General features: G+C 39.2%; 1 protein-coding gene across 1 annotated transcript in view; it reads right to left on the bottom strand.

The window, feature by feature from the left end:
* col14a1a (collagen, type XIV, alpha 1a) overlaps positions 1-18,032 on the bottom strand; it is a 170,744-nt gene that overhangs the window by 59,073 nt on the left and 93,639 nt on the right. The window contains exons 26-32 of the mRNA XM_084726318.1: positions 15,903-16,026; positions 7,641-7,784; positions 7,142-7,306; positions 6,879-6,917; positions 5,750-5,888; positions 2,315-2,457; positions 225-334 (exon numbers count right to left, since the gene is read on the bottom strand). Coding sequence (XP_084582444.1) covers positions 225-334; positions 2,315-2,457; positions 5,750-5,888; positions 6,879-6,917; positions 7,142-7,306; positions 7,641-7,784; positions 15,903-16,026 — 864 coding nt within the window. The remainder of the gene's footprint in view (positions 1-224; positions 335-2,314; positions 2,458-5,749; positions 5,889-6,878; positions 6,918-7,141; positions 7,307-7,640; positions 7,785-15,902; positions 16,027-18,032) is intronic.

Below are 18,032 nucleotides of genomic sequence, written 5' to 3' on the forward strand. Positions count from 1 at the left end.
GTTGATGTGGATCTAGCTCTAATGGACTGGAACAGCCGTGCAACACAGACTGGACATGCTCACATCACACTGATGTTTTATTTCTTTCATATCACTCACATATTCTGACCAGCTGCTCAAAACCTCTGGCCTTACTATAATGATATCAAACAGAGGCGAGTGCATTAGCATGAAACTATAACCAGCAAATGTAATATATTCTCTTATATATATTAAAGACAAACCTTGTGGAAGCTGCCATGGAAGATTTTTCTGATTTCATTTCCTTCAAAGGTGACAGTCTGGAACTCTCCTTTGTAGTCATTGTTGAAGAACGTCAAGGTCTTCCCAGAGTCTGTGGTGGTGGAGGGGACAGTAAGTGGTGAGGGAGGATAGAAACTTGCCATTTTCACATTATTATCTCTTGTCTCCTGCTAGTAGACTCCAACAAGACCTAGTTTGTAGCAACACTGAACTACGTTGTCTCAGCTCGGCAACATTAGCAACAAACAACTTCATCTTTATTTCGCTCTACTGTTTGTCTGCTTATCACAGAAAATAAAGATTAATTTTACTATTTCGTCACTAAGCACTGGACTGCAGAGGCCAATATGATAACATCATTAAAATAATGGTGGGTGACCATTATTTTAATGATGCATGTGATATTAGTGGCAGGTGAAACTATGAATTTGTACCATGTCAATGAAGACTAAGCTCTGAGATAAAAGCAAAATGAGAAAATGTGTCACTGGATAGAAAAATCCCTCTTTGCTATTGATTCTCCAAAAAACTGGTAGAGACATTTATATTTATATAGACATTTATATAGGAGAGTCTAAAGTTTCTGACAGCTACAAAGACGGCGACACAAGAGGAGGCTCTAATAATGAACCTCTTGAGAAAGAGGCAAAAGAGGAAGCAGAATTGCGGAAAATGTGGAATTGTGAAATGTGGAATTCTCTATGTGGAGGGAGTATTTGTTAAACTAACTGACGATGGACATCATTTCCATTACGTCAAGATTTTACAAACGTTAGTGCATCCTCTGGTCATGTGTCACTGGAACTGTTGGCCACCCTGCTATGCTGCCCCCAACAGCTGCCACTGGTACTGCTCTGTTTCATCCATATCCATAAGCTTTCAGAAAACATGCAGAAATACAGTCAAATGAATTGGGAGCATGGGCAGAGGGTTTGGTCTGTATACGTAACCTTTGCATATCTAACATTAAGCATAAATGAGATGTTTTTACCTGAGATGTTCCTACAACCAACCAGCATTTGACTCCTAAGACTGGCTGTGCAGAGGGAGTTCTGATTATTGTTCTGATTATTGAGCCTTAAGTATGTTGTTTAAATATCTATGATGTAGCAGCAAATTTTTTGTTGATGTTATTTCAAATGTCTAGACAAATTTATTGCAGTCACAACTCTTTTTTATTACTATGCAACAGGCACCACATTTTCTGCTTTTTTAAAAAAACAACAACCATGAAACCCTTCAGCTGGTAATATAATCTCAGCAGCAGGTCAGGGATCCGCCCTGGGTCTCAGTAGTGTCTGAAACACCTCCGCAGGTTGATGCCTGAGGCGAGTTCACCTGGTGAGCAGCATTTCTGGGGCATGGCTTATCACAGTTTAAACACAGGCAAGGCACTGCTGCACCATGGTCAGTCCCATCACGATCATCATCATCCCATCTGCTTTGGCTGTAAGACTTTCAGCAAGGTAACAATAGAGGGAGAAACCCACATCAGCTGACACAGCTCTTGAAATTCAGAGTGAAACCAGGAAGTGCTCTGCTCCAACAATGCCTGACAACTACCTGACAACAGCTTCAATCCAAATCAAACTCAAAAGCAAAGTTGCAAAAACACCTACCAACTAACTGCTATATCCAATGTTCTAGATCAGAGCTTGTTGATGATTTATCATTAATCCTTGTTAAGTACTTGACAGATCAAAAATGTATTAATAAATAATTAATTGACTGACAAGAAATGGTAGTAACTGTGTCTCATTTAACATTGTTTTGTCTAGGGGAGGCATTTGTTGTATAACCCTTAAACTTAAAATGAAAAAAAAAAAAGTTCAGGTAAAAGGTGAAAACTTTGCTCATTTAAAGGTACATCATATTGGATCAAAAATATAGTTGTACCTCAGCTGTAATTAGTAATTTCACTCCCACCTCACTTCTGAAATCTGCAACATCATGCACTTTCATGGATTATTTGGAGACACTGGGACTGTAGGAGCTGCTGCACACATCTGCTGTTTGTACCTGTCAAACTGTGAAGTGAAAAAATGCAAAAACAGGAGAAATTCAAACTTACTGTCCAGGATCAGTCCCACCAACGGCTCATCATCCTTGTTGAGGATTTCCCACAATGCAAAAGGCTCTTGCGGGGTCTCAGGAAGTAGGCGGAGCATCATAGAAATGGTATAGTCAGAGGGTAAACCTTCAGGGTGAAGGTACCTGGGTCACACATGAAAGAACAGGCAAACACACACAGGAGAAGATAGTGAGCTTAGCTGTGCCCCAAAGGCATGTATCCATCACAAGGTGTCTTTTTCAACATGCCACTGTCTCTTTTCAGCTTTTGTGAATGCTTTTGGAGAGCTTTCTGCTGCCTCAGACTGTCTTTGAGTGCCAGCCTCTTTTTGATCACAGAACCCAGCCTTTTTTGTTATAGCTGCCTTCGAGCACTTCAGGTTCAAATTATCTCAGCTTCAACTTTTCTGAGCGCTCGTCAATGTCACTCTTCACAAACCGAACAATCACAGAACGGGAAAGCTAAAGTTAAAGCTGGTTGACGGTTAAAAACCAGGGAAAAAAAGCTCTAAAATGACAACATCACAGAAAAGAAAGGCATTACGGGCGCACTTTTGAAGCCATTGAATGCTCCAGATAAGTGTTTCATATGCATGAGTTTTAGACTTAAATATATTCCCCTGTGGTATAGGGTTAGGTAAAGTTTAATACTTTCAAGCTTCTCAGAGAAATTATCATTTGTTTCCAGCATCTTTAAATGCTGTAAATTTTATTAATTACTAGTGGTCATGGTCTAAATCTGCAATATGAAACCCACTAGAAATACACAGTAATGAAACTTGAAGGTATGGCCTTAACACCTTTAACCTTTTGATATGTAATTATAGGTTGGGTATGGTCAAATCAAACTAAACTGTATAGTAGCTCCTACAAGTGTCCCATTTGAGCAATGAAAATTAAATCAAATTCAAATATGTATACAGTTAGGACTGGGTATCGTTCAAATTTTTTAATAACAGTACCAATACTTTGCTTTCAATATCAGTTCCTGAACGATCCTTTTGTTTTTATTACCAAAGCCATTTTAACAAAAAGAAAATTACACATTGTGTTGCAATTGGTCACTTTAAAGGAAGAAGCTGTTCAAAGACGTGTTAGAAGAATACAGTAATGATCCCCATCTCTGGGGATCTGGGTGTGTTTTTTCTGCATGCCTCTACAACTTGTAACATTAAGACAGTCAATCAGTGCCATAAAAGGTCTGTAGTTTGATACCCAGCCCTATATACAGTAGGATCTACATATATCTACATATATCCATATTTGAAAAAGGCAGACAATCACAGCCTAAGTTTATTTACAAGTGGTTTCTGTTCAGATTATTCATTGATAAATGTTACATAGGAATAACTAGCAGCAAGAGTCTATTCCATGAGAGGCTACAGGGCATTAAATATGTTGTGGCAACATCTGCAGTTAAGCTTTAATTAGTGTATATATCTACAGTATGTGTTTTGCTTTTTGTATGTACTATAGACAAAACCAGTTGTAAAATTTGTTGGTGAATATAAGTGACAGAAGAGATGCAGTTTTTACAGGTTTACAGAGATAACTTGGGAAAAACATTGTGTAATTTAGCTCTGAGGCTCTATAAGAGAACAATCTGAAATTGTCACTTTGGCTTCTGTGTTAATTGGCAGAAGGAATTGCAGGGATTAGTGGAAACTGCATGTTTAATATATTACTGCAATAATCTGCTTCTGCTCAGTGCTTTCAGCAATTTTCTCTTTACTGCAGAAAATCAATGATTTGTCAAAACTGCCTTCTCTGTAAGTTTTGAAAAAGGTGAGAGGCATTCTGTATTTACAATAAATCGTCAGATAAATGTGTGTCATCTGTCTTGCTTTAATAAACCACTTTAACTGTGACAGTTAGCTCTGATTCTATAATCTTTAAGATCACTATTTGGGGTTGTTTGCATCTGGCTCAAGTACAGATTGTGAGATAGCAAGTGTAACACAGTCCAGGTGTTATGAGTGGGATCTGCACCCTGGTGTCATAAAAGATCATCCAAACAAAGGTTAGCTTTTATGTCAGTTTCCCAGTTGTTTGCTATTATCCAGAACGTTGTGTCATTTTCATTGGCAGAACTGTTAAATAGTTCAGACCCTGTGTGAACTGTTGGCTGATAATTCAAAGTCTTCTGGTGTTTGTGTCCCACTGACCGCTGACAGTCACCGCTCTCCATGTCCAGGAGGGGAAGGGAGAGTCACTCAGCAAGCAAATATAAATGGATAAACAGTGGAGTAGGAGGGAAAATAACTCAGAAGAAAGTAAAGCTTAAATACCAGTGAGCTGGATTCAATAGTATTCAAAAAACAAATAATGATGTATGATTTTAATGACAGAGTGCAGGACGCTGTGTGGATGTTAGAACTGGAATGAATTACACATCACAACTTAGAGATGTTTATTTCTCAGAGGAAGGGAAGAGAATGTTTTTTCATGTGGATGTCCATTCAGTGTTGATGGTAAATGTAGTCAGCTGAATCAATAAATCCCTCAATGCATACTACACTGACCAAAAAAGCTCAATTCTCTGCAGCAAAATCTGTTCTTCATATGCCTTCAGTGATGTCACAGTGATGTAGTTGGTGTTAAGGAAGAACTACAGACTACTTCAGCTTGGATTTCTAGTCTCTAGCTGGCCAGGAGGCGTGTTAGATGAGTATTTTTGTCAGCTAATGCTATGTACTGGCCAGCAAAGTAACAGCTATGGGCTGGGTGGTGTCACATATGCAGTGTATTCTGGTACATGTAGGCACTGCTGCACAGCTCCATGAGGTTGAGAACTCCGCTTTTTTTGGTTGATATAGCACAAATTGAGGAATTTACTGCTTCAATTGGCTACACTTACCATCAACGCTGACTGGACATCCACATGAAAAGTGGTGAATTTTCCCTTTAACATGCAGATATTTTTGATTTTATCAATTATTGAATTTGTGTGTCACGATTATGTTTTTGTAAAAGTGAATCATTTTATTCATAACTTTGTGGGTTAGTAATTTATCCTCTTTTGTTTCTTGCCAAAGAAGATCCCGACCTCAATGACGCATGAACCAATAAAACTGAACAAACTGCCACCTCCGTCTCTGTCTGCTGTCACTTATTTTGTATGCTAATACAGTCGATCACACGGTACAGGTTGATCTGTATTCATGTGCATGCTGTCAGGCGAGGATTACTGCTAGCCTTGGTTAACAGGTTGCTTTTATGAGCTGTTTTCTGACAATAGAAAGATGAAAAATACATCAATGATAGAAGCTAAATTGTGTGTTCAGATATAACAGAACACAAAGGGAGGGGAGGGTTTAATCGGGAAAAGAAACCCAAACAAATCCAACTTATTATCAGATGGCAGCTACACACAATTTTTGTTTGCTTACTTTTGTGAAACAGAAGCCACTTTATCATGCACTGTAAGCTTACTCACTTCGTGGGCTGTGACACCAGGGCGTCGCGGTGTAATCTGTAACAGGGGAAGCTGTTGAATGAACCAGGCTCCAGAGAAACACCCGGTATGGTGCTGTACTCCTTCTCTACAAGGCCAAACTTCTCCATCATACGGAAACCTGCAAGAGACAAATCATCACTACCTTCACCTTCATCATGATCAGCATATTTGCCATCAGCATCATGAGCTTTGATATAGTCTTTGGACATGTCTGACTGTTGTACAGTATATTTAGAGCTGCAATGATTAGTTGATTACTCTATTAGTTGATAGAAAGAAAATTAGCTGCCAACTTTTTTGATGATCGATTAAAAGTTTCAGTCATCTCTGAAACAAAAATGTCAAACATTTTCTGGTTCCAGATCATTAAAAGTAAGGACTTGCTGCTTTTCTTTATCATTTATGATTATAGACTGCATATAAATTAGTGGAAAGAGCTTCTGTTAAAGCAAAATAATCTTTTTCCTTTTCTGTGGTAATTCATGAGTATTTTGCATATCATTATATCATGATATGGGATAAATGTCATCTTTTCCTGGTTTTAAAGGCTACACACAGTAAAGTGAGGTAATTTTCTGAACTTTGTCTATTTATCTTTACCCACGTAGTCATTATATCCACATTGCTGATGATTATTTATCAGAAAATCTCATTTGGTTAATATTTTGTGAGAGCGTCAATAGTCACCTCCGATATGTTGTTACAATATCAAGGTATTTGGCCAAAAATATTGCAATATCTACCCATTTTATCACCTCAGATGCTTCCACCCCTTGGAGTACACAACATCTCGTCAGTCACAATTTACATGAGCAACAATTATCAGTACTGACCAATAATAAACGTCACTATCGTGATCGTGGTTTTTCAGCTTTATCACCAAGGCCTATTTTAGCGCACCATTTAGTTGTAAATGTAGATTGAGACCAGGCAGCCCACCGTTATTTCCCACAACATGTCAACGTCCAACTCACAGTAGTAGTAAATGAAGAGTTTTGGCATTTTAAACAAAAATTGTGAAAATTACTGGCAGATTCATTGATAATGAAAATAACTGATAATTGCAGCCCTAAACATATTATGAAGTCCTGTCATTTGCCCCTCTTACCTGCCATTGTGTTACCACTCATCAATACTGACGGACAAGCTGAAAAAGAGAAAAGAGTCTGTAGGTTCATCAATAATATTTTAAATTCTCAGCCATCTTTTCGGCAGTCATTCTGTATGCCTCTTTACCAACAAAAGTCCTCTCTCAATTTTCTTTCTGCCTCTTTCACTTGGTCTGCAGCCCCGTCTGACTTCTCTGAACTCTTTTCCCTCCTGGTCTTTTACTCTCTCTCTCTGTTTTAAACATAAGGTGGTGTTACTCACTGGCAGTGGCAGCCTCACAGACAAAAGTAATGAGCTGCTCTTCTATTTTCTTCACAGCATCCAAATCGTCTACAAAGAAGACGTGTCTGTCGCTGGGCTTACTGGCGATATTCACCAGCTCCCCATAGTCTGCGTCAGCAAAGCCAATGGCAAAGATGATATAACCTGAAAATGAAATTAAACAAGAGAAGTTTTAAAGTCTATGGAAAGGATTAAGTAGAGCAATGTAACACATTGTTAGATTTATGAGCTTCAAACCAACCGTTGAAGAGTCTGATATCCTATAACAGTAAAATGTGACATACGGTACATAAAGCATCCAAGAATTGAGAGGGGGAACGGGAATCTGTCCCCCATCTCTGCTGTGCCAACACACATAACTCACCTTATCAATGTCAATGAATCACCCAGAGTACACCCAGAGTCAATAATTTAGGATTTTCAGAACTCATGCAACCTACCCAACACTTCAGTTCTGTTTGGCCCATAAAATACCCACCATCCATCTGCATCTCCTTAGACACTTTGTTGACATCATCTTGTGAACGTCCATCTGTGAGAACAACCAGGACCTTAGGAACGCCCCGTCTAGCTCCAGCTTCTGCAGTGAAAATAGACTCCTTCACATGTTTGATGGCCCGACCTGATGGAAAACAAAAAGCAAACATTTGATTCGACAACCACACCAGTATTTTTTGCATGTTCTCAGCAAAACAAAACAAAGTCTGAGTAACAGACACCTTTATATATATTTAATTTACTGCAGTTAATGTCATTGATGATATATTTTCACATCAATTTACATGCAAAACACGTATTACTGCAGATAGTATGCATTACTTCAGGCTTCCACCGATACTGCCATTGTTGTCTGACGTCAGACAACAGCTTCGTCATGAAGTTGGGGTAGATGGATTTGCCCCAAATTTACAAGTAGGAACCCTGACTTTGAGTGGCATTCTATTTTACTTTTGCTAGCAGGAGCTTGAAAAAAATTTGACCTCCAACGCTGTCTGGAATGCAGCATTAATTCCACAGATCCACTTGCTTGAACCAATCCAACAACATCCAATCACGTTGCAGGACAGAAACATGAATAACTAACATCACGGTAGTGAAGTCCAGTTGGAAAAAATTATACCCAACATGATTTAAAATGATGCAACTGTCAAGAAAAAACAAACTGCATTATGTAAAACATGTTGGTCAGAAATTAGAGATGAAGACACAAGAACTTTGAAGTGTCAAAATTTGAAGCTGCACAAAAAAATGACGTAATAAGTTGAGGCTATGTTAAAATTGGATCTCATTTGGTGAAGAGTGCATTACGACTCACGTAGGACTCGACTGGAATGCAAAGACTTGAGACTTACCTGTGACTTGCAAAACAATGATTTGTTTCAACCTCTGCATGTTTTCACCCATAAACTTAACTTTAATGTTGCCGTTTTTAAAGCACACAATAGAATTATAAATGCAAGTGTTTTTTTTTTCTATTTTCTGTGGCACAAATGAATCATAGAATTAGTTCAAGCAAAACACTGACGTTACTCGCATCAGCCGTCTCACATATACTTCGCACTAATTGGCTCACTCACAGCTGTGTGGCCAGTAATGTATGTAAGAAGTTAGCTCCCTCAGCAGAATTGCGTTGTTGCTGCTCAGAATCTCTGAGAGCTCACCCAAACAGCAGAGCCTTTTATGGCAACTCTTACTGTGAAAATGTTTGCTATAAATGGTCAATTCCTTGATGCGAGTGTCATCAACTGATCTTTAAGAACTCTGAGAAAAATAAAAGCTGCTAAGATGTTTACTGCAAATATTTAACTCACTAAATTTTCGTGTCTCTGAGAGATTATTTTCATGTTGCGGTGAAATGAATTTTAACCAATGCTGGCCTTAAAAGGAAAAACACAATAAAAATTAAACAGTTCAGCATGTGTGGGAATATGTCCAGAAGTGATATAACATATACATTCTTAACACATAGGCTAAAAATGCAAAACCACAAGTATGGTCTTCATTAACAATCTAAAAGAAACCTCTTCCCTTCTCAAGTATGGATGTGAATGCTTGTGACCTTTGCTACAATTTTAATGTACTTGCTAATTAAAAAAACACGTACTCGCTATTCTTCCACTGCCATTAATAAAATACATTTTTGAGCCCATAATTATTATATGATAATAAGAGACCTAAAAGCTCCTGAAACCATATTTAGGCCTTGTTTCCATTAGCATGTAAAACAGAAAACAAACCATGTCTGATGTATTTCAGTGACACCTAAACACTAAAAGATGAGACAAACCAAGATGGAAATGTCACTATCCGGTCAGTCAAAAAGTTAAAATTAGATTAACTTTTGACAGAGGGCTGGTCACTCGCTAATGGACTTTATCAGTCAATCAGATCTGTCTAGACAGCTTTGAAAGGTTTCAAGACCTGCCCACAACAAAGCAATCAAAGTGTTTGACTGCCTTTTGTATCACTGTGATTCAAGCCCCTTAAAAATATTTGAGGTTTTTGATCTATTTCTCTCCAGGTAGCTCACTCTACTACTGATGAGTAAAGTGTGCTTGACTACTGTTAAAACATGAACTCTGAACAGATGAAGGATGGTCATTAAAATACAAAGTACAAGGTATAATCATTTAAATTACAGGAGAAATTGACCTGCAGTGTGTCCTTCATGGATTCAACTCGTCTAAACTGATCTAAGACTTCACATATACTGTATAAATGTGTGGGCAAGTATACTCGTTCTGTGAATGCAAATCAATGAGTGCAATCCCCTGGGCATCACCTCACACAAGTAGGTCATTTCTAGTTAATGCCAATTTTTGCATACTGCCCATCATGATTTGCATTAATACTTCATATAGCTCGTTCACTCATCTCCACCTGACCTTTTCATAATTAAATGGACAATCGGTGCCATTAATCCTCTCAACTCTCTCTGTCCTTTTACACTTTGCCCTCTCACTCCTTTTGTGGTGAGTGCCTGGAAACTTTACAATAAAAACAACATCAGATGAAGCAGTAAATGGTCCTTTAAGTTGACCAAACAATTCTACATGTAAGAGTGTGTCAAGAAAATGGCTCTATATGTGTACGGTGTTCTTCTCTCCCAATTTCTAACCAAACCAAAGCCCTCAAACCCCACCTCCTTTCTTTTTTTTATGTTTTGTTTTTCTTTTACTGAGCTGTCAGTGATGACAAATGATAGAGTGCTTGGCCTGTAAAGTGTTGTGTTGTCAGATATCTGCCAGTGATACATCTGTCTCTACACTGTCCTCTGATCACACTGGGTGAGACTGGAATTACAGCAGCTAGTCAGGCATGAAGTGAGACACTGGACATCGCAGAAAAGAGGTGGAGACGAGATAGAGGAGATGCTGGGTGGCTGGATGGTGGAAGAAGTCATGGGAGGGCAGGGCCAGAAGGTGGAGGAGAGTGAAAGACGGGGGTCAGAGTGGGGAGGGTGGGTACGAAAAGAAGGTGAAACATGTCAGTGAATCTTGGGTTCAAAATAAGCAATCCATCACTTTTTGTACGTGTGAATAATTCATGTCAGTTTGGATTTGGCCTCCTGTCTAGCAACAGTTTACAAGTTTTCTCTCTGTCTATTAAAGGATTATCTTATGAGAGACTTTTCCAAAGTTAGTGTATTACCCACAGCACATACCGGTCAACACTGGCGCAGTTTGGAGAAGCAGAGTACCAGGACAGAAAGGTATTTTATCCATGTAAAAAACAACATATTTTCTCAGCTGGGCCTATTTTTTTAGTCGCAAAAATCTGTTTTGTTGCTAACTATTTCCACAGCAGTACACTCTGTGCTGGTATTCCTCTACTTTCAAACTGGCAGCATGTTGACCTCCATCTACTGTGGTTATTACACTGAATATCGATAAGTACCTCATACAATCCAACTTCAAATAACCCTAATTATCCCTTTAAGAAGGGAAACAATAAAAGAGAACAAAAACAGTTAAAAAGGACATCTCTCCTGTTTTAGCATGCAGAGCCATGGTACAATATTATAAAGTAGGAGAATTTTTATCGCTGTTCTTTGGCTGCAGGTGACAGCTGTATGACTAGACATTGTAACACCATCTCCAGGTTATTATGAACAGCAAGAGTTATAAAAATCCTCTTATCTTTGAAAAGTTATAGTAAGATTTTTTAAAATTGCATACTAAAATGCATTATTGAAAATATACAATGGATTCTGAATGGGATGACTGAATACAAAAGCCAGTGAAACTCACTCATGGGCAATTCTAACAGTCATTTCTGAAGTCATCAAAGACTCATAAACCTTGAAATTTGAGTGAGGGTCTCACACAACATAACTACAGCTGAGGAAGTCAGACTGGCTGTTAGACAGAAATCATAGAAAAAGGCCAATCACATCTTGACTAATCTAATGTGTGAATACAGTACATTAGTGTACAATTAGGGATTAAACCGACCACTGTGACCTTTAAACCTGCAACGCCAAATGAGGAGAGAAGTCGTCTGGATGACACCACCATCATCAGCTGGATTTCAAACAACAGCGAGACCTCTTGTCAGAAGGAATTCACAATCTTGCACAATGATGCACAGAAAGCAACCTACTGCTCAACATCAGCAAAACCAAACAGCTGATTGTTGATTTTCATAAAAAAGGTGGAAAAAATACACACCCCTGAAAGTAACACTGCTTTACATACTGTCAGTAATCTCAGCACACACAAGGAGAGTGAGGGATTAGCACAATTACTCATGTAGAGCATGAAAATCAATCTCAGAAGACACACACTCACGCAAACACACTTACTCGTATATACTATATACAACACAGTATATGTACAGTGATAAAGACTATTACAGCTGCAGCTACATTAAATCAATCACTCACCGAGCCAGTCAGAGGCTCACTAATACCTTAATGAATAAATGCATAGTGAAAAGCCAAATCCCAGAATATCAACTTCAACTCCCTGAATCCTCAACACGCTCTCCCCTGGTACTCGCATGAGGGGGAACTGACAGAGGGAAAAAAAAGACTAAAGTCTTAAAGAAGGCAGCATCATTTACATACTGTTTAGAAAATGGGTATAGAGAAAAGGCTGATGACTGGCAGCTGGTTCATAAGGTGAATATAAGTACAGTAGTTGCCCCCCCACCATTCCTTGAATCTCCACAAAGCCACTGAACAAAGTGCTCATCCCCCGTACCTACAGTAGCAGCTCTGTGGCTAACTGTCCAATAGAGTGGGGGGGGGGGGGGGTTAGTGGACACAGTGAGCAAATGTGATGCAGGTCACTTCCTAAAATGGTCAAATTTGAACAAAATTTGCAATAAATTCTGAGGATGGTTATGAAACCAAATCAAATCAGCTCTTTGGAACTGATTTGAGCTTTGTAGCTTTACTGTGCATCTATGCATTGTTTTGAGTGCATTTTAAAAACACATTTTCAATGTGTTTGCTTGACCCAAGGGTTATACGAGAGAGGATATAAAGTAAGCTAGCTATTTACAGTAAAAACATGAAAACAGCTTTAAAGCTGTGGGGTTTCTTGTTGGCTAGCAGTTGAATCCACACAGATGTATCAGCCAGAGGCTCGGGGTTAAAGAGGCAGAAAGCTACAGACTTTTCTTTGAGGGCTTTGGGGGATTTAGACACAGTGAGGGGCCCTGATGTGGTCTCTGAGGAGAAGTTGAGGTTAAAGAATGAAAAAAGGGAATAGTTTGGGTTTGGAGAGCCAAAAAAAGAACCTTTAGTGTTGTAATGCAAGCTTTAGTGCTGAAAGGCAGAGACACTACTCATCCATCTGTAAATGGACCAGAGGGGTAAGAAGTAAGTAAGGAGGTTTAGGCACAGTCTCGAGCATATAGCTCAGGATATATGTTTGTATAGTATAGTGTTTGTTTAAAGGAGAATAATGTAGTGTAATATATTTACTGTACTGAAGCATAAAATTACTATGATATGTCATACATGCTAAGTTGAAATACTGGCTGTTCTAACAACAAGGCTGCAGCCAGCATGTTCTCCTGGGAAAGTTCCATTCCAAGCCGGAACAATGGTTTTGCTTGCCCGTTTCATGTTTGTTGGAGTAGCAGGAAATCATCAATAATTTTTTACCAGTAGTAGATGTTTATAATCGTTAAATCTAGCAATAGTGAATGGAGTCTGGTAGGCAGTCTTCAATTTTAGAGCGCGTGTTTTCAGAGCAGTGGGCTTTTGTATTCGGGAAAACAAGATTAACTTTACACTGACAGTTAACAACAGATGACCAATTTATAGCTTACAACTCACCATCCCTCGTCATGTTCAAAATATAATGTTGCCCTCACCTTGTGCTCCTCTTTCAAACACTCGGCTCTTACATATTTCTCCTTTAAGTTAGTAGAAGATTTCTACAGGAAGGGAAAATATAAAAGCTAAAACATGAAAAAAGTAATGCTCACTTCTGCCTGAAGTATTAGTGAAAAGGCACTGACTAACAAATAAGTAAACAATAATTTACTGTAATAAACATGCAAAATAAAGGACCTATCACATAAACTAAAATATAATCCTGGAATATGAATACACAATAAAGCTGTGTGGGTTTCTCTGGTGGAAATAAGGACAGCCTAAAGAACAGGCATTATGTTCGAGCTACTGAAGAAGATTAATTCTGCGCTGACGTGCATGCACTAAGTGTGTGCATGTGTGTGGGTGCGACACGGAGAGAGATGGGGGGAGAGAGGGAGACAGAGGCTGTGAGCATTAGCCTAACCTTGTGAGAGCTGGCTGCCTCCTCTTTCTCTTTGAAGATGAAATTTTATGGTTTATTTTCTGTTCTGCTGTAGACCACACACACATGCATGCACACGCACACGCACACGTACACGCACACACACACACACACACACACACACACACACACACACACACACACACACACAGTGCCCTGTCAGCTAAACTGCCACCTGTTAAACTACTGTACAGACAGTGCAGTAAAAGGTAGGTGTATAAGGGGTATGGGGGAAATAGACAAAAGAAGGAAGGACAAAAGAGAGCATTTAGGAAAGAGGGATAAAAAGAAGGAGAGGAGAGTATTGGAACAGCGGGAGACTAGGAAGTTGAAGATATGAGACAACAGAGGATGAAAAACAGGGTTCAAAAAAGGAGGAATGCTGTGATGAAGAGAGTGAAAACAATGAAAAGGGAGAAGAAAGCAAAGAGGCAGCAAAGTGAGGAAGGAGAGGACAGTAAAGGGGGCTGGCAAAAGAGAAAAGAAGATAGAAAGGAGGGAAGAAGAGAAAGAGGAGTTAAGACGGGGGAGGAAGGGATAAGTGAGGTGATGATAGTGCGATCAGCCCTGGAGCTGATAGGAAAGCTCAAGGACACAATTACTCTGGACAGACACTGAGCCATGGCCCAGACTTTCAGGAGAGTTTAAGTCCTCTGAACAACCAGCACTACCTGTAAAGCCACATTAACGCACACACAGGTTACTGACATTCACCTTCTGTTTGTGTATCACAGCTGGACACTTCCACATGAACATTACAGATTCACAACTTCAAAGTGCTTGTAATACATCCAAAGCCTACATTCCAGTCTTTCCTCTTTGCAGCATGTGATAGTCTCAGTAGGTACCCTGAAATTGATACTCCAAATCTCACAACATGCTTATCAAGGCTGATTCTGGTGAGAATGGGTTTAGGGTTCGTTCTTGACCTAAAATAAACTGAAGACAAAACAATCTCACCACACGGTCTGTTAGAATCTGTCCAGTTATTATAGAATTATACATGTTCAAAGTTTGGATAAAGGGTCAAAAGCTCCAGGTCAGTTACAAATGAACTTTGTGGTGAGATTTTTCAGTGCCACCGTTACATACACATGCATCACATGCTGCCTGTAGGGCACCAAGTGCCAGAGGGGGCACCAACAGCCTAATCATGGACATGAGAAGTATTACAAAAAACATCAATTGATTATAAAAAAAAAGTGTGATGAAGATTTGCAGCAGAGTGAGAAAGAGAGACACATCAGGATGAGTGAAAGAGAGGGGGCGGACAAATACAAACAGAAGTGTCAGCGTGATTTAAAAGCTAATGTTTCTCTTTAATTCTGTGGTGTATCAGTTAAGTGTCTGAACCACAGTGCTGACTGGAGTCTCTGTTAACAGTGAGAAGAGAAACAGACAGATAGATCTGTGTTATATGCTCCTATCAAACATCTGTATCCTATAAAAGCCCATCTCTGCCAATATGTAAGTCAATATAATGAGAAACCAAGCACAAAGCAATTCTGCTTAGGTCACCCAAATGACCTGCAGTGGCCCTGTTTGGTGAGTTCTGTCACATTTGTCATTTGGTTACTTATGTCGTTCTGTAAAGCAAAGTTATGGTTAAGGGTGAATTACGTTTAATGATAACATTCATAAACATTCATAAAGACTCCTTCATGTTAATGACAGTGTCATGTCAGACTTATGCACACCCCTCCAAATAAAGTGTCACCGAACTTTCAATCTCAAGCCAACCTGGACAAAAAGTCCTTCAAGTGCTCTGAAAAATGAGCATTTTAACAAAACCATAACAAATTGTAAACTATCTGCTGAGGAAGACGTGAGATACCATCAAAACCTCCAGAACAGCAATTAATGGACGGAGATTGTTTTATCAACAGGTTGAGGTAAGTTTTGACTATGGCTCTTGTTGTACTGCGTGAACTATGACTACATTAATCCTGCTAAAACTCTGTTCTGACCTGTCTTGGTGTTTCCGCCTTTATATCTGATCTTCTGAATAGCTTCAAGGAGCGCTTCCTTGTTGCCATGGGAACTCAGCTGGAATTCTGTCCGAGCATCGTCACTGAACTGAGCAATGGCCACCTGTGGAGAGGCAGAGACAGACGGACAAAAAGATGAGTGAAATAAGTTCAAATCAAATGTCAAATCAAATTATTCAACTTTAAATCCTTATCTTCTGGACTCCTGGAGTGTTAAAGGTCCCTAAAAGAAAGAGTTAACACAAAAACTCGTGTCAGTCACAATACCACTGGCATTTTTGTGCTTGTGCAGGTTTGTTTCTACTTTCTCCAAAATGGAAAGCCAGAAGCCAAATTACTCAAACAGCTCATGTGGCCATTATATGAGTGTAATAAAGCCAAATGTCTGTGCTTTGGGTCCAAAAAGCTAAAACGTACCTCATTATCACATACAATTTTCTACATTTATATTATTTAAACAGCAACGACATCATCAAACAGATGCTACCTTTGTTCGCTGAAGGAAAAGCTGTAATTATGTAAATTGGGTGTGCCTAAACAGCCAAACAGAATGAAAACTGCACAAACTAAACTGTACATGACACAAAAAAAAGGTTTACATCAAAGTTTGTTGGGTAAAGGCAGTAACGGGACACAGATTTCACCTTTTCCCACCTGGTCAAGTGCTGGTGGTCTTAATATTTTTTTTTTACATTGAGCCCATGAGGTAAAAGTTCAAGATGTAAAAATGGAATATTACAGATTTATTTTATGCAGTCCTCTAGGTGAAATTTCACTGAAATACATATATCCAAACTCCCACATCGGAGCTATAATCAATCTAATTGGCTTACTCTAAGAGGGGTGAACAACTATCATTACCTCCAGACTGCTAATGGTGCTGTTGTTGGCTGAGGGAGGCCTGCGTTTACCAGCCAACTCTCTCTTTACTGTACAGCCAACTCTCTCACATTACAGCCAGTGTTTTTGCTCTTGGTAGCCCGTTGCCAGAGGGTTATGGGGCACAGTGAAGGTAGGAAAGTGTTTAACAGCAGACAGTTACACAAATGAAAGAAAAAGGTTTAGCAAGCACCTCTACAGCGTGACAAATGAACCAGCTGAGCTCTGCTGACATAGTGGTGGGGCCGTGCAGGCAAGAAGCACGAAGAAATTAGTTCTCAATGACAGCAGAGAAGTAGTGCCACAAGTTAGAATCTGGCATTCCTACTGATGAGACTGATACACGAGAAATACAGTGGAGATGGTCATTCATTTATTCACTATAGTGACTGTATGGTGCATTTTATACTAAGAATCAAGTTGATAGTTAGTAGTGGATCTCTAACCATCTGAGCTTCATTCCAGCTTTTAATGCATCTAGACTTGTACCACCATTCATGCCAGAAAAGTAAGCTTTAGAAAAAGTTTAAAAAGTATTTTCTTTCTAGAAAAAAAAAAACACTGTTGCAGCAAATGAGCTAAGTTAATCAAAGTCTATTGAGAAAGCAGGGTTAAAAGACTCATTGAGGGAGTAAAGTTCTTCCTTCCCTTTCTAATCTTTTCTATACACACATAACAAGGCTGTGGCCTAGCTGATTTGGGTCAGCCAAAGAAAAGTGAAATTCTGTTCTACAACCAATTAATGCCAACAGCAGCAGCCCTCTTCAAACAACAAATGAGCCAAGCCCACATGGGTCAAAAGGTTGAAGAGTAAACTCCAGACTGTTCAAGATTTATTGTTGAGTCAAATGTTCATGTTCATAAATTTTAATTCTGTCTGAAATGCAACAACGAGACAGAAACAAAGAACAGAAGGCAGGTACAAAAAGTAAGGTGCAGATGTCAACAAAGTCAGCCATGACATTAAATCACTGTCCATCCTTTTATTCTGTGCAGCATCCTGTCTCCATTATTCCATTATCTACTGAATGGAAGTAGTGAAAGGTGAAATGGGTTGCAGCAAGAGATAGAGGGCAGAGGATGCAGTGGTGGGCTGAAGCAGAGTTGGTGGGCCGTTGGTTATATATATGAATTTTATTGTATGTGTAAGCATTGTGCTGTGCTTGCAAAAACACTAGAATGAGAAAGATTATACACTCTTGCCTGCAGAATCCAAGAAGGTATGTAATA

Source organism: Lutjanus erythropterus, chromosome 9 (genome assembly GCF_056507025.1).
Source record: "Lutjanus erythropterus isolate fLutEry1 chromosome 9, fLutEry1.hap2, whole genome shotgun sequence".
NCBI lineage: Eukaryota > Metazoa > Chordata > Actinopteri > Lutjaniformes > Lutjanidae > Lutjanus > Lutjanus erythropterus.